The 18,374-nt window shown below is 43.3% G+C and overlaps 1 protein-coding gene and 1 non-coding gene across 2 annotated transcripts in view; both read right to left on the reverse strand.

The window, feature by feature from the left end:
- The window catches only part of LOC145392176 (CD151 antigen-like), an 18,604-nt gene extending 3,696 nt beyond the window's left edge, over window positions 1-14,908 (reverse strand). Inside the window, exons 1-3 of the mRNA XM_080266625.1 lie at window positions 14,804-14,908; window positions 5,758-5,949; window positions 413-586 (exon numbers count right to left, since the gene is read on the reverse strand). Of these exons, the coding sequence (XP_080122751.1) occupies window positions 413-586; window positions 5,758-5,949; window positions 14,804-14,884 (447 nt within the window). The 5' untranslated portion in view covers window positions 14,885-14,908. The remainder of the gene's footprint in view (window positions 1-412; window positions 587-5,757; window positions 5,950-14,803) is intronic.
- On the reverse strand, window positions 751-869 carry LOC145392269 (5S ribosomal RNA). Its single transcript, XR_013895954.1, has one exon. It is a non-coding gene; the product is annotated as a 5S ribosomal RNA (ribosomal RNA).
- Window positions 14,909-18,374: the final 3,466 nt, after the last annotated feature.

Consider the following 18,374-nt stretch of genomic DNA (forward strand, 5'->3'; position numbering starts at 1 on the left):
ATGTTGATAGGGTTAGAACAAATGCGTTACAGCCACTTACAGTCTCTCTCTGTATTAGTATTCCTCTGAGCTGGCCAATCTTCGTACAAACGTGCCAAGAATACTGACAAACTCCTTGCTCGTTCTTTCCTTTGCCACCCTACCCTACCCTGCCCTGCCCTGCCCTAATCTACCCTACTTTTCCTTCCCTTACCTTACTCTACCCTGCCTTACCTTACCTTACCTTACCCTGCTCTGTTCTGCCCTACACTACCCTGCTCTGCCCTGCACTTCTCTGCACTGCCCTGCCCTCAAGAAAATCTCCCTGTCCTACCATACCTCTCTCTCTCTCTCTCTCTCTCACTCACCCCACCTCTCTTCCCTCCACCCAGGCATTACCTCCACCTCTCTCATGCCTCCACCCGAGCCTCACCTCCATCTGCATTTGGTCTATGGCAGCCGTGACGTCCTTATCCCTGTGGTAGTAGGTGGTGAAGGTGTGGGTAAGGGTGTGAGACAGTTCCTCCATCACCTGTTCCTCGTACACATAAGCCAACACACCTGCCGTCCCCTCCACCACCAGCACTACCAGCACCAGGAACGTGTACTGAAACATAATGATGATGATGATGATGATAACAATAATAATAATAATCCATCCATCCATTGCCAGACGCCATGTATCCCAAACGGGGTGGCCAAAGGCTTAGAGTTAATTGTTTTACAGGGAGGGGCACTAATCCTCCACCAACCCCACTTGACACGCAGGGATGCCAACAGCATCTGGTGTTCCCAGGCGGTCACCCATCCAAGTACTAACCAGACCCAACGTTGCTTAACTTCGCTGATCGGACGGGAAGCGGTGTACTCAACGTGGTATGGCCGTTGGCAATATTATTCAGGAATGGGGATCGATATCTGGTTCTCAGTCACAGTTCCTGTTCCTGTGCCCTTCAGTACAATAATAATAATAATAATAATAATAGCCTAATAATAATAATACCCGGTAATAATAATAATAATAATAATAATAATAATAATACGGTAATAATAATAATAATGGTGAGGATGACAACAGCAACAATACATCAACAACAGTAGGAATAATAATAATAATAATAATATATAATAATAATAATGGTGATGACAACAGCAACAATACATCATCAACAACAACAACAACAACAGCAGGAATAATAATAATAATAATAATAATAATAATACATCAACAGTAACAACAACAACAATAATAAAATAATAATAATAATAATAAATACAGGTAAGTCTCTCTATATACTGCCAAAATAAACATCAGTTAGGTCAGGTAAGGATCATTCATCTGTCACAACCATTAACCATCTCATATTACCCTCTCGTAAGCGTAGGGTCCCGGGGCTAGGCTGCAGTATTTCAAAGCATTTAAGGGTAGATGACTGGCTTACTTCCCTGGTGGCACTGTACATATATATTTCAAAGCATTTAAGGGTAGATGACTGGCTTACTTCATTTAAGGGTAGATGACTGGCTTACTTCATTTAAGGGTAGATGACTGGCTTACTTCATTTAAGGGTAGATGACTGGCTTACTTCATTTAAGGGTAGATGACTGGCTTACTTCCCTGGTGGCACTGATCATATACAAGCGTGTTTGTTGACCACGGAACCTGCGTCAAAGAGGGGTAAAGATATGGACCCGTATTCCCGTCGTGTAGACTAGGGAGGCTCCCTAGCACCTCTTCCTTAGCGATTTATTTTTGGATATGGCTGGGTAATATCCTTCTGTATGTTATTTGATGCAGCGTATGGCGATGTTGGAAGGGTTTTAATTGCCAGAATAGGATAGTAAGGGGTAAGGTCTGGTAACGCAGGCAAAAATGTTCGGCCGCCTCATTTAGATTCGAACCTGCACTAAGCACATGAACGACACTTTAGATCTATGCTTGTGATGATCAGGAAAGGTTCGTGATGCAGCCTGAGATGCATACAATATTTCTGAGGGTACGTGGAAATAATGAGGTGCATGGAGAGGGCTTAGACAGTGTATAGAGAGGTGTAAAGTACGAAGGGACACATGACGGAAGAATGTTGTGTAATAAAGTAAGGAATGTACAGTAAGTGCCGTAGAGTGTGTGGTACCGTACTGTTAATTATACCTCCCAAAAGAGAAATCTGGTACTCGATAGCGATATACTGATGAGAATGGCATATTAGCTTGTTTGGAGAATACGGTAGGAACAGTGCACTAGCAGGCCAGCCACTGATTGGTGTTACAGTCACTGAAAGAACTGCAGTCTAAAGTATTCGCTGAGTCGTGTTCAGTTCCAGTTTATGTTACTGGGGTGCTGAGTTTCTGAAAGCCTTACTTAGGGGTACATGGACTTGAAGAAGAAGCACAAGGAGAGGAAGAAGAAGAAGAAGAAGAAGAGGAGGAGGAGGAGGAGGAAAGAACAACAACTCTAGATTGCACGGTAAGGCGTCAAGGAATTGTGATAATAATAAAATGATGCAAAGTTACCGTAATTAGCAAGGTAGGCTAGTTGAAATTACTGGATACAGAGTCCTTGTTGTGTATGCGGTGTGAGGTATTGTTCGTGGCACAGCAGGACCCAGCCCCACACACACACACACACACACACACACACATCCGGTCACCTGGGCAAGGCAGGTAATCAACAAGCATGTCACCTGCACCACCACAGCCCACCCATAGCAATACCCACCGTCCAGTACACCTGACGCACCTTTTCGCCATTGACCATATTTATAAACTCACCTAAACTTATGTTGTGTGTAAGATTGGTTATAAATCCCGTTAAAACACTACCGTAGTTGGGTAATGCTTTTTAGACACGATTTTATTCACCTGATGGCTGACTCATGAGTCTGGGTGTTTTTTTTTTTTTTTTTTCTCAAAGAAGAAACCAAAGGCTAGAAGACCTTCAAGATTGTCCCGAGAGAGAGAGAGAGAGAGAGAGAGAGAGAGAGAGAGAGAGAGAGAGAGAGAGAGAGAGAGAGAGAGAGAGAGGACGAAGTGGCACGGTATATGAAGCCAGATGACGTGTGTTGGGAGATGGAGTCGTTGCATGATGGTGAAAAGTTTGATAAATATTTAGGGGTGAAGGGGTCGCTGCTGAATAAATACCGTACAAATTGTTATATGCCTGGAGTATCTTCTGTGTGGACTACCACTCACAGGATGCTGCGTTGTGCTATATGTGTAATACAGGTGGAAGACGTAATCATAGCGCTCACCTAAGTATGCACCTTTTGAACAATGTTTATGGGTTACTCCTGTGGTGGTGTCACAAGAATGAAGCTTTCGTACATAGAGGTAGCTGCCCTCCATACGATACCGTACACAATGCTGAGTCCATACACGGAACACCTCTGGCTGTTCCCATACATAAAGCACACAGGGCTGTGCTCAGATACTAGATGTTCAGGGTTGTATCCTGGTATTAAAGCAGTGCGCTTACCCACTTCACTGCCAGGTGACGCAGCCACCTGTGGTGCATTCTCTGGGAGGCGTCATTATATTCTTATAATTGCGTTGCCCGCAGCATTTGAGTGAAGGCCATTGCTGCAGGTGTAGGATTTCCGTCAAGGCTTGGTGTGGGAGGCTGACTCAACATTTACACCACCAGTATGCACCAAGTTTTTCGTACTTGTTAGTTTCGTGGAATCTTCTCTCATTCATATTATGTCATAATTGGCTATGACCCTGAATGTAGAGACAGTAAGGTTTGATTAATTGGTTAGTTGCGGCGTAGTGCTGCAACGACCCCACCACTCATCACCTGTGGTGCTGGATGGTAAGTCATGGTTCCTAGAGCATGACAGTGGAGGGGGGGGGGGAAGGGACTCAACTTCCATCTCTGATTTATGTTCCGTAAAAGATGAAAGGTACGCCGCACACTCGTCACTCCCCTCGCCCTTCATGCAAGCACGGCAAGCAGGCTATGTTGAGAATGATTTGGAGTGTGAATTTTGCCTCAGTAGGATATTCTTTATTGCCATGGCGTTCTTGGGATTCATGTAGATATTTTCATGTTACAATTTTCCCTACAAACAGACATTAACTCTTTCAGGGTGCAGGAAGATAAAGACATTTTATTTTGGCTGCACGTACGCTATTTCTTCAGCCTGGGAATGATTTAGCATCCTTCGCGGGTTTTCAGCATCGTCGTGAAACTGAAGGCATATGAGAGTGTCGCGTGCTTACTTTATGCCCGTATTATTAAATGCGATATCCTCCAGTGATGCATGTTTTTTTGTGGCCTAGTGGTTAGAATGTTCCAGCTGGAGTGACGGCCTTCCATAGTTTCAATTCTTTTGAGCTGACTGGAGACTTCACGGCCAGGGAGGACAGGTGTAGTCTGGTGTTTTGATTTCTTTACCTGTTTTTCCTACTGTTCATCCTCTGTTTCAAAAAATATATATTGCCACCAAGGGAAGTATATGGGTATCTATCTTTGACACCTGTAATGTGGTGTATAGATTTTTTTTCCCCATCTGTTCATCTTCTGTTAAAAAAAAAAAAAAAAAAAAAAAAAAAAAAAGTATCACCAACAAGGGATGTAGCTGGTCATCTACCTTTTAATGTACCCCCCCTACCTACACACCTACCCTACCCTACCTACACACCTACCCTACCCTACCTACACACCTACCCTACCCTACCTACACACCTACCCTACCCTACCTGCACACCTACCCTACCCTACCTACACACCTACCCTACCCCCCCTACCCACTGGACTGTAGTAACCTAGCCTCACGACCCTACTCCTTGAAGGGAACGATAAGAGACTGGCCAATTGATTATTACCCATGACTATAGTTGGTTTATCTTCACCCGACGAAACTGGGTCATCTCCATAATTTCAGTCTTAATTAGCAGTGGCCTGAAATTCGAAAAGCCGTTGTTATGAGAAAGAAATGTGTGTCCTTGGTTACTAGTCAAAGCGATCGCCTGGTCTGACTACCTTAGGCCATCACCTGAGCTGAAAGGGGTTATTTGTCGGGTTAATTAAGAGGTTATTCATCAGGTTAAATCAAACTCGCGACAGTGCTAAGAATGCCGCGGCGAAGTGACGGCCTCCACAGGTTCGATCCTCAAGATGTGACCTGCAGCCTTGAAGGAAAGTAGGTGGTAATCTCCCCGCTGATGTACAGTGCTGATCTCACCTAATACGGTACGGATTTAGTACGGTACCAATATCGCCTATTACGGTACTGATTTAACAAGGTATTGATCGCATCTAATACCGTACTGATCTCACCTAATACGGTACTAATTAAATACGGTATGATACTGATCTAACCAAATACTGTACTGATCTCAACTAATACTGTGCTAATCTCACCTATTACAGTACTGATCTCAACTAATACCGTACTAATCTCACCTATTACAGTACTGATATCACCTAATACCGTACTAATCTCACCTAATACAGTATTGGTATCACCTAATACTGTACTAATCTCACCTAATACGGTACTAATCTCACCTAATACGGTACTAATCTAATCCTATAAACACTGGATTACTGTAACTTACCCTCGGCTCCCCACATTTCGATAGTGGCTATTATTATTATTTTTATTATTATTATTTATTATTATTATTATTATTATTATTATCATCATCATGTTTATCATTATTACCATATTATTTTTATTTATTTACCGGTATTTATTTTCATCACTTTTTTTTTTTAATTCTCCCTAACTATGACCTCCCGTCGTACCCCCCCTCCCCCTTCCCCCACCTCACCAGCAGGAGGTAGCATCGATCCTCCCTCAGCACGGCACAGCAGGCGAGGAGGGCGGCCACTATCGCCACCACCCCGGCTACCAGCAGGAGGTAGGCGGTGGTGGCGTAGGTGGTGGTGGTGAGGAGGGCGGTGTAGGCGTGTTTGGTGCTCACACTCCAGATGCCAACACCCAACACCGCACCCCCGCCCACCTGGGGAAGAGGAGAGTAATTAGCTCGATAAATTTGCTCGTTTAGAAGGAAAATCACACCTGAGAAAGAGATTAATTAGGTCATAAACAGGAGGAAATTAACTAGGTCATTTAGAAGCATCACTACACCTGGCGAAGAGAGTAATTAGGTCATTTAGATGCAAGATTACACCTGGGGAAGAGATTAATTAGGCCATAAACAAGAGGAAATTAACTAGGTCATTTAGAAGCATCATTACACCTGGGGAAGAGGAGGTTAATTAGGTCATTTAGAAGGAAAATTACACCTGGGAAGAGGAAATTAATTAGGTCATTTAGAAGCATGATTACACCTGGGGAAGAGATTCATTAGGTCATGAACAAGATTACACCTGGGAAGAGGAAATTAATTAGGTCATTTAGAAGCATGATTACACCTGGGGAAGAGATTAATTAGGTCAAACAAGATTACACCTGAGAAGATTAATTAGGTCATTTAAAAGGAAGATGACACCTGGGCAGGAGATTAATTAGGTCATACACAAGATTACACCTGGAAAGAGGAAATTAATCGGGTCACTTAGAAGCGTGATCACACCTGGGGAAGAGGAGAGTAATAAGGTAATTTAGGTGCAAGATCACTAATATATGAAAAAATGAATTCAATCTAATCACACGGTGGTTTAAGAATGAATGTGGAGAAAAAAAATTAAGATATGGCGATTCAGGGCACATAAAAGGAAGAGGTAAAACTGAATCAATGACTCAGAATGCATAGACTGAAGTTAACATATATATATATATATTTTGGCATGACTAGCTTACACAAGATAGAGAGAGAGAGAGAGAGAGAAAGAAAGAGCGTGTGTGTGTGTGTGTGTGTGTGTGTGTGTGTGTGTGTGTGTGTTAACTGCTTGGCTATCTATCTGTCTATCTATCAATCTATCTGTTTATCTACCTATATCCAGACGTCCTAATCCCGTCACTCTATCCTCTGCTACCAGGCTGCTCTTCCCCCAACTCACACTTCCCTCACATATATACCTCTCCACTCCATCCCTCCATCTCATCCTTGGTCTCCTCCTCCCTCTCTCCCCCAGTCACATACTCGTAAGAGCTAAGAGGACTGTTAAAGGTCACCGTCATGATAGACAGAGCAGGTCAGAGGTCAAAGCTGAATGTAATGTCAGGTAAGGGGTAGGTGTTATTACAAGTGAAATGAAATAATTACCACGACCATTGGCTAAGGGAGCTGTTAAAGGTCAGTGACGTCATAATGGACAAGGCAGGTCAGAGGTCAAGGTATTTAATGTCAGCGCAGGGGTTGGTGTTATTACAAGTGAAATGAAATATAAAATGCTTATCCGTGTCACTCTTATATAGCCTGTGGTGGAGGGATGAGATGGAGAGATGGAGTTGAGAGGTATATGAGGGAGGGGGGAGTGAGTTGGGGGGAGGGCAGTCAAATGGTGGGTGACAGAGCGACGTGGAGGCGTTTTGCCTGCGGCCACCCTTTGCGGGGTTAGGGCGTCGGGCTATAGATAGATAGATAGGTAGAAGTTCGAAGTGCACATAGCGCACTACCGATGTTATTCTCGCGTGCATCAAAGTACCTGCCTCATACCTTAGCTTGTAATGCCTGATATCTTGGTATTAGTGTATGTCTTGGTCGAACACTGCCGTACGTTGTTCATATGGAAGAATTATACCCACCGACACTGTGTTTATTGTGTGTGTGTGTGTGTGTGTGTGTGTGTGTGTTTTAATGCAAGGCAGAGGAAGCCAGAGGCCAGGAAAATTTCGAGTTTCGACTCCATTTTGCTCCTCTTGACGTATGAGAGGGTTCAAGTTGGCCATAAACTGTTGCATTTCACGATAAACACGAGTCCAGAATGTATTTAATAACGTGTCTAGATTAACAAAATATATGAAAACAGGGTATGTTCCTGAATGGAGGCTTCTTGTTAGTCTCTCAGTGTGCTTCCCTGTCTGTCCCGTCAATCGCAACTCTTTCTTTCGTATTCAGTTCAAAATTTTCTTTCATGCTGGAAGAAGGTGGTGTTATTTAGCCTGATCCACAGAAGGAACACCACAGATATTGGTCGTGTACTAGTATCTTGATTAGTTTTACTGGTGTGTGTGTGTGTGTGTGTGTGTGTGTGTGTGTGTGTGTGTGTGTGTGTGTGTGTGTGTGTGTGTGTGTGTGTGTGTATTCTGGAGTCTTTGTACTGAACCTACTGGCAGCAAACAGTTTATATCATCATTATCATCATCAACATCATCATCATCATCATCATTCATGCCTCTCTTCCCACCAGCGAATGAGATGAGAGCAAGGGAAAGTCTCCTAACGTAATCTAAATTAACTCTCCAAGTCCCACGGGTTTGGTACGTGTCTCTGTCCATTGGCAGTTCTGCTTAATATGATGCAGCAGAGAGCAGAGTGATGGCTATGCCCTAATTTTGAAGCAGACGCAGTGGAACAGTAGGGGAACTTTTGTCATTGGGTGTTCAGTGTTCAGGGATGACTTACGTGTTGTGGGTCTCCATCTCATATGAAGCGTGAACACAGTGGGCTGCAGGATTAACGTTGCTCTTCTTCTGCCATCCACAATTTTCTTGGTGATAGGGAAGTCATTGGGGAACGTTTGTATACCCAGGCAGTTGAGCCGCCCGTTTATATCAATGCCAACACGTGAAGGTGTCCCTCTCAGGTTAGGAAAATTAGCGAGTTGAGGAAAGGGGGAAACTGATTTGGTATGAGATGAACATTTTGCACCCATCTGTACCGACGTCAAAGTAGTAGAGGTGTAATAAAAGTTTTGTGCTCGTCTGTACTCTTATGTTGGAGTGCCTCCTGACACACAACTCCTTTCAACAATGTATCAACTGCGCTGCCTCTCATCAGCTCCTTGAGAGAGAGAGAGAGAGAGAGAGAGAGAGAGCAAAAACTGAGACAACGGTGTGTGTGTGTGTGTGTCAGCAGAATGTATGGTCACGTTGACCAGGACGCTCACAACCCTTCACTCTTTCACATGCTGCCTCTCTCTCTCTCACACACACACACACACACACACACACACACACACACACACACACACACACACACACACACACACACGTTCCCCTCCTATTTTTTTCTATTTCAGTCCCAGTCCCCACTCCCTTCCTCCCTCTCTCCCCATCCTGACCTTTGCCCTCACCTGTCCCGCTCATCCCAGCGACCTTTGCATTCCCAGGACCCCGTGTGACCCCTTCCACTACCCTATGACCTCTCCTGACCTCGTGTGACCTCGATGTGACCTCTGTGGATCATGTGACCTTGCTTTAATACCGTGTTTGATTTTGATGTTTGTGACCTGTTTTGATCTTTCTGGGAACACACACACACACACACATACACACACGAGAGAGAGAGAGAGAGAGAGAGAGAGAGAGAGTTCTGGACAACATGATCATACATTCAGCTGAGCTGTTACACGTTGTGCTGAGCTCCTGCTGACATCATCACTACACTACATCACACCATCACTGCACCACACCACGCCACATCACACTATCACTACACCACACCACATCATTACACCACATCACACCATCACTACACCACACCATCACTACACCAAACAACACCCGACCACATCACACCATCACTACACATCACACCATCACTACACCAAACAACACCACACTACGCACCACACCATCACTACACCACACCAGACCATCACCACATCATCACCACAAAACACCACACCACACCATACCATCACAACACTACATCGCATTTCATATATTCCACATCACTGCATACTTATTATATTGCACTACACATCACAGTTACCCGGTACCAAATATTCCTCATCACACCAAACCACGCCACACCACACCACACATCCTGGTAAGCTGGTGTGTGTGTGTGTGTGTGTGTGTGTGTGTGTGTGTGTGTGTGTGTGTGTGTGTGTGTGTGTGTGTGTGTGTGTGTGTGTGTGTGTGAGAGAGAGGATGTTAGGCAGTGGGTGTGGTGTGGGAGTGGGGATGAGACAGGATGCATAGTTCATTATTAATTTATATTTATTTTTTACTCTCTCCTAATTGTATATCATTATGGAGGGTAATATAATGACGTGGGAAGGAGGCTGAGAAAAAGAGCATAATTTCTACATAAAATAACATAAAATAATAATACTAAAAAATAAAATAATAATAATAATAATAATAATAATAATAAGGTAGCTGAGAAAAAGATCATAATTTGCACATAAAATAATAATACCAAAAATAATACATAATAATAATAAAAATAATAAAATAATAAGCAAAATATTAACACATAAAATACAGTAAATCCGTGGTGTATGAGACGTATTCTAACTGGCATAGGAGCCTTCGTAACAACTCTTCCGTAGCGATTTATTTTGCGCCTTAACATTTTCTTATATTGTTTTAGTTTACACACACATACACACACACAGACACACACACACACACACACACACACATACACACACACACACACACACACACACACACACGTCAAGCCAGGCAGTGCAGTGAACCAGACGTGAGATTTTCATGTTTACAATCAATTTAAAGCCATAACTGATTTATTTATTGCAGGAGGAAGGACGACACTGTATAACAATCTTCCCTTGTGTTTTGTTCATCCTGTTAAAAAGATATATCAGTTACCCACGAGTCTTGTCCTTCCTGTTAAAAGACATATCAGTTACGTATGTGTTTCGTCCTTCCTGCAAAAAGAAATCCAGTTACTATAGAAAATTTACAAGTTATTTCAATTTAATATGAATGTAATCAGTATAATTTTGCCACGTCTCTTGTTCTTCCTATAAAAAATAAAAGTAGGTTATATACGACAGGCAGCGATTATCCCAGGTCTCTTGTTCCACCTGTAAAAAAAAAAGTAAGTTTTGACATATCTGGCTTTCCTATATATTTTTTAACCCCCAATTTTTGATGATAATTTTTGGATACACGTGAAGGAATTGGAACTAATTTTCTATATATATATCTGTCTATAGCCCGACGCCCTAATCCCGCAAAGGGTGGCCGTAGACAAAACGCCTTCAAGTCGCTCTGTCATCCACCGTTTGACTCCCCTCCCCCCAACTCACTCCCCCCTCCCTCACATATATATATTTTGCTTTCTTATACAGTTGCTGCCTGCACTCTGAATTATGGGATGCAGGCTAATTCTACCTAATAACCACAGGTGTCCCGTAATTGGCCACCATAATTAAGTTCTTCCATTTGGCTATTTAACGTTTAAGCATACGGTTCTTGGTCATAAAGTGGGGATTAGTCTCCTTGGTTACTAGTCAAATTAGTCCTCCAATCTGACGACACTTGGCCATCAACCGACCTCACAGGGGTTATGGATTATCGCCAGTTGAGAGAGAGAGAGAGAGAGTAACTTGGATGACAATTTTTCTTTTAAATAATCTCTACCAGTACAGATTGATTCATTAACCTCTTCACTACGATTACATTATTTTTCATTCTTGCTACCTCCAGGCGATTGTGTGTGTGTGTGTGTGTGTGTGTGTGTGTGTGTGTGTGTGTGTGTGTGTGTGTGTGTGTGTGTGTGTGTGTGTGTGTGTGTGTGTGTGTGTGTGTGTGTGTGTGTGTGTGTGTGTGAGCTTGAAAGAATTGTTAGGTGTTGTGTGACGGAAAATGTGTGTGTGTGTGTGTGTGTGTGTGTGTGTGTGTGTGTGTGTGGCCAGCTGGGGCAAGGTACGGTACAGGTGCCATATATGGGGAGATAACAAGCTTCCTCCACCCTCCTACTTCCTTCCTTCTCTCCCTCCCACCCTTACCTACCCTCCTCCCTCCCCTCCCTCCTTATCTATCTACCCTCTTCTTCCCTCCTCTTCTCCTCTGTCTCCCTCCCCTCTTCTTCCCTCCTCTTCTCCTCTGTCTCCCTCCCCTCTTCTTCCCTCCCCTTCCTCGCTATCTCCCCATCCTCTTCTTCCTGTACCTTCCTCTCCTTATCATCCTTCCTCTACCCCAATGCTTTTTGCCTTTTTATTTTCCTCCTTCCTTCGTTCCTCTCTTTTCTCTCCTTATCTCCTTCCCTCCATCCTTCTCCCTTCCTTCCTTATTTCTTCTCCTTCCACCTTCCTTCCTTCCCTCCTCTTGCCTTCTTTCCTCTCCTTTCTTCCTTCCTTCTTTTTTTTTTCCTGCCTTATCGATACCCGTCATCTTTGTTCTTCCTTCCTTCCATCTTCTCTCCTTTCTCCTTCCTTCTTTCTCATCTCTCCATTCTCCTTCTCTCTTTCTCTTCTCTCCTCTCCTTTCTCCTTCCTTCTTTCCTTTCTCCTTCCCTCTTCCTTTTTTTTCCTTCCTCCCTCCCTCTTTCTCTTCTCTCCTTTCTCCTTCCTTCTTTCTCTTCCCTCCTTTCTCCCTCCCTCCGCCCCTCCCTCAGGCGCAGTATCCTTAGTGCCACGCCTCTACTCCTGCCTCTTCTCTACCCTTTGAGAGAGAGAGAGAGAGAGAGAGAGAGAGAGAGAGAGAGAAACTGATAGGAGGAGGAGGAGGTGCATCATCTTGAAGGAGGGAGATAAGGAAGAGGGGGAAATGGAAATCCCTGAGAGAGAGAGAGAGAGAGAGAGAGAAGCGGGGGCGTCATGGAGGGGGGTGGAATGCGGAAGGGAAGGAAGAAAAGTGAATAGTGGGAGGGCGGGGTCAGGGAGGGGGAAGGGGGGAGGGGAAGGAGTAATGAGGAAAGGGTGGACGGACAGCTGTGTGTGTGTGTGTGTGTGTGTGTGTGTGTGTGTGTGTGTGTGTGTGTGTGTGTGTGTGTGTGTGTGTGTGTGAGAGAGAGAGAGAGAGGTATAAGTTGCACGTTTACTGACCTAACCCCTTGAAAGGTTGATTCGACTAGTAACCAAGGAGACTCAAACCACGACTTAGTATTCACGCTTTGGGAGTGGACCAGTTCCGTCAGATGAAAAAAAGCCCATAATTCGACTAGTAACCAAGGAGACTCATCGGATACCATGCAAAACCGATCACAGAGACGATCCAATTTATACTTAACACCTTCCCCCAAAAAACATCATCTTTAATTCATACACCCACCAGACGATTTTATTCAGCTGAGGAAGAAGAGTCGCCTATAGTGTGTTTACTCCAACCTGGCAAAAATCCTTAACCCCCTGCCGCTCAGTGAATGGCCAGGGTGAGGGGGAGAAATTTGACTACACTCTTTTTACTCTAACTTGGCCTAAAATTGCCATCCCTCCATCTTGAATGCTTAGTGTGGCAATAGATTAACACTAGAATATGATGCTAGTCACGAAGAAGTGCTACAAGAAGGATATACAGCAGCAATATTGTTTTTTCCTGTCACTGATCGACCGTGAAATAAGCTGCAAAAGGACGAAAATTTGAGAAACAGTCACGAAGAAGTGCTGTGGAAAGGATGTAAAGCAGCAGTAGTGTCTTTTTCTGCCACTGAGCGACGTGAAATAAGCTCCAAAAGGACGAAAATCTGGGCCAGGTTGTAGTGAAAAGAGTATAGTCACGAAGAAGTGCTGTGGAAAGGATAAGAGGAAGACCAGATGATGGGGATTGGCGGATTAATAAACGCTTTGATACGGATTAGTGATCAGGTTGCGTTAATCTGTTTGCTTAAGACTTTGTTAAGAAGGGATGGAAGTTAGATGATACGTGTTGTGTGTGTGTGTGTGTGTGTGTGTGTGTGTGTGAGAGAGAGAGAGAGAGAGAGAGAGAGGAAATAAGGGGGGTTAAGGCAGTTGTGCCCACACACTGACCTAAAACACACACACACACACACACACACACACACACACACACACACACGTAATTAATCTAGTGCATAAACAACAATTATCACATGAATAATTCTCGATAAAGGGACGATAAAGACCATTCATCCTACGTGCCATCTCTTTACTGTATTCCTTAACATTTTTCTGTTGGTGGTTTATTCATTTATTTTCCTTATTGCTATTATCCATGTATTAATTATTGTGCCTTGATTCCATTTATATCACTTATTGCTAACCTTATCATTTGACTTTTTTAACTTTTTTTTATTTTTTTTTATGCAAGGAAGAAGGAACCAAAGGCCAGGAGCCCGTAATATTGTCTCAAGAAAAAATAAAAACAAGAAAACAGAGAGTCAAGTTCAAGATCCATTCATTGTCTTACTGTCTACATCACCCTCATCACTACTGGTATCATCCCTGCCATCATCATCACCTCACTCACGGAACAGTAAGATATTAACCCACGCATGTCACCACAACTATTACCATCCACCACCACCACCACCACCGTACTCTCTCACTGCTGTACACTGTGCCATAAAAATCATCACCACCACTACTACTACTATCACCACCACCACCACTACTACTACTACTATCACCACCACCACCACCACCACATGTGCGAGCCAGGTGTGGTGGAGACTTACCTGCCGTGTTTATGTTTGTTTGACTTACATCCAGGTGTGTAGGGGGGAGAGAGAGAGAGAGAGAGAGAGACAGACAGACAGACAGACAGAGAGAGGGAGATGGGGGAATGTGTGTGTATGTGTGTGTGTGTGTGGAATGTAAGAGTTCTAAATGTGTGTGTGTGTGTGTGTGTGTGTGTGTGTGTGTGTGTGTGAGAGAGAGAGAGAGAGAGAGAGAGAGAGAGAGAAGGGTAAGGCGAGAAGGGAAGGGAGGTAAAAAAAAAAAAATAGGGAGGGAGAGCTGAAGGGGAGTGAGGGGAGAGAGATATGGTGCAGTGAGAGAGAGAGAGAGAGAGAGAGAGAGAGAGAGAAACACTAATCCCCAAAACACACACAGTAAAAAATGTATAAATAAAAAAAATCGAATACTCACCAAGAAAATGAAGTTGAAGATGAAGAGGACATACTTAAGGAAATTGACACTGCAGCATCCACGGTCCCTCCTGCTGCCCATCTCCACAGGCTTGATCCGTCCGTCACTGTAACCCCCTGGAGGAGACAAGGGAAGCGATTATTCTCTTTCACTCGACGGAACTGGGGTAATAACACGGCTACTATGCCCATTTTACTCTAGTTTGGTCTGAAATTGCCATCCCTTCGTCTTTAAGACTGTTGGAACACACACACACACACACACACACACACACACACATACACACACACACACACACACAGAGGCTACGTGAAATAAAGGTAAAAGGTGTATAGTTATGACTGTATGAAATTATATGAGCCTTGGCTATGAGTCTCCTTGGTTCTTAGTCAGATCCACCCTCTAATTAACACCTGACTGACTACACTTCTAACTACACCTGAACAAATGCGCCGTAGCAGTTGGGCTTCTTGGTGGCTCGGTCGCTTTAGTACTATATAGCTTCATGTTCGGAGGAAGCTCTGTCGTGGGTTTGAGTATTATGGCTGACACGGAATTTTTGGGTTGATAAGAAACGCTCACAAACTAACGCCTACTCACAACCATCACACAACCAGGTCCAAGTCTGCACCATACCCCACCTATCCTGTGTTCCTTGTTCCTTGTATCATTCCTACCGTACCACTGTCTTGCTATCCTCTGTTTCACCGTTTCTGCCTTGTATCAGTCCTCCCCTCCTAACTTCACTGTGACAGTCCACATCACCAATTAAACCCAGCCCACTTCATCTTGGCCTGAAATCGCCACCTCTCCCTCTCCACTGCTGGGGTGTGGCTGACGAGAGGTTAAAGCTAGAATAGCCTACGTGTGCTGGCAGGAAGAATGCTTTAGAAGCGATAGGTCTGTAGTATTGTTTTGTTACTGAGGTGTAAGAAGAGAGCAATTCTAGAATATGTTGTCAGTCAGGAATATCTGCTGTGGAAGGATGCAGAGCCGGAGTATTGTCTTATTCTGGCACCAAACTGTTAAAAATAATATAATACGAGTAAAAAAAAAACTGCAAAAGGACGAAAATTTTGTCCAGGTTAAGGCTCAGGAACTATAGTACCTGTGTATGAATGAAGATAATTATTTTTTCCGGAAACGGCCACTTACCTCAGTCTTGGAAGGTGAGGAGGCTGTGTCTTCATTATACAGGAAAAACTAAAGGGATCATGACAAATTGTTTCGTCTTTCCTGCTGGCCACTTCAAGACGTAATGAAATTTTTGGTGCAATGAGGTCAGACGACAAGGGCACACTGGCAACTCAGTACCAGCTTAATACACTGTTATGGATGTCCGCCTCTGCTTAGCGTCGTTCTAGTTTAATACAAGGTCAAGCCAGGTCTGCGTGATTCCGTACTTGATTATCTCGGAAACTTACGAAATTCGGGGACAGATTTCAGTGGCTACGGGTGAAAATAGAACGCTTCAGATTTTCACGTAAATTCATTTGAGCAGTACGGGATACTATGATATCAAGACACCAGTCATTTGGTTACAGCTGCCGCCTATGATCTCCAGTCTTTCAAACGCAGCGTCCAGGCATCTCGAAATAAACGGATCTTTAATTTGTCTCTCTGTTATATTGTTTTTGTCTTTTCTTGGAGGGAACAATTTACGGGCTCCTAGTCTTGGGTTCCTTCTTCCTTGTATTAAAAAAAAAAAACTAGTACCACCACACACACACACACACACACACACACACACACACACACACACACACACACACACACACACACACACACACACACACACACACAAAAAATACTACAGTTATCACCAAAACCACTGTCACCACAAGTACCCCAGCCATTACCACCATCACCACTACTACACCTGCAGTACCAAATCAGTTACTACCACCGCAATCACCACCATTACCACCACCACAACTATCACCACCATTACTACCACCACAACTATCACCATCATTACGACACCACAACTATCACCATCATCACAACTGTCGCCATCACAACCACCACATCAGCTAACATAAGTCACCACAACAATCACACAACCACTATAACAATCTCAACCACCAATATCACCACAACCACCACAAATACCACCATCATAGCCACAAATACCACCATCACAACCACAACTACCAACATCACCACCAGCAACTAAAATTCATCTCCACAACTACCAGAACCACCAATATCACCACAACCACCACCATCCTAACCACAACTACCACCACTGCAGAGTTACTTATAAAAAACCGCGTGTAAAACCGACCCCCAACCCACTTCCTTCAGCTCGATAACGCGACCCCTAGGGCACACATACATCAGGCTCGGGTAGTGGTGAGAGAGAGAGAGAGAGAGAGAGAGAGAGAGAGAGAGAGAGAGAGAGAATATGAAGTGAAAGAAAAAAACTGAAGTGTTCGTGACCAGACTGGAGAGAGAGAGAGAGGGGGGATGTAAGCATGAGAGATAGTAAGACAGGAACAGGATGAAAGTGAGAGAGTGAGTGAGGGTGTGAGAGAGTGTGAGAAACTGATGCTACAGAGAGAGAAAAAAAGTAAGTGAGCAAAGGAATACAAATATACACACGTACTCTCTCTCTCTCTCTCTCTCTCTCTCACACACACACACACACAGCTTCCTTCCCATACATACTGACTCAGCATGTCGCACTTTCACACGCAGCTCTCTCTCTCTCTCTCTCTCTCTCTCTGTATGATGTATATGTTATTTATCTGCATTTCTCCCTCGTCCTTCCATCTCTTCATTCATTCATTCATTCTGGATCCCATCAGGTTTCTTGTCATTCACTCTTTCATCAGTATTTCTCTTCATCTTTTCATTCATTTATTCATTTGTCTGGTTAACTTCATCATTCCATTCATTTCAGTCATCTGTTTTCTTGTTTATCTTTCATTCATTCATTCATTTATCAGTGTCTGTGTATATATTTACGTCTTCCATTCATTCATTCATTCATTCACCTGCACCTATATATCTCCCCTTTAAATCCAGTTATTCATTCATCATTCATCTGTACATTTCTTTCTGGCCAGTCATTCATTCATCTTTGTACTGTAACTCCATCATTCCATTCATCTTTTCATTCATTCATTCATTCATTTCTTTGTATTTCTCTTCATCTTTTCATTCATTCATTCATCTTTATACTGTAACTCTGCCTTTCCATTCGTCTTTTCATTTCTTCCTTCATTCATTAATTTGTATTTTCTTCATCTGTTCATTCATTCATTCATCTTTATACAGTAACTCCACCTTTCCATTCATGTTTTCATTCCTTCATTTAATTGTATTTCTTTTCATCTTCCCATTCATTTTTCATTCATTCATAAATTCATTTCTTTGAATTTCTCTTCATCTTTCCATTCATCGTTTCATTCCTTCATCCATTCATTTCTTTGTATTTCTCTTCATCTTTCCATTCATCTTTTCATTCCTTCCTTCCTTCATTTGTATTATCATCTTTCCATTCATGTTTTCATTCATTCCTTCATTCATTTGTATCATCTTTCCATTCATCTTTTCATTCATTCAT

The sequence above is a fragment of the Coenobita brevimanus genome, chromosome 21 (genome assembly GCF_032717465.1).
Source record: "Coenobita brevimanus isolate Jiangsu-jjx chromosome 21, ASM3271746v2, whole genome shotgun sequence".
NCBI lineage: Eukaryota > Metazoa > Arthropoda > Malacostraca > Decapoda > Coenobitidae > Coenobita > Coenobita brevimanus.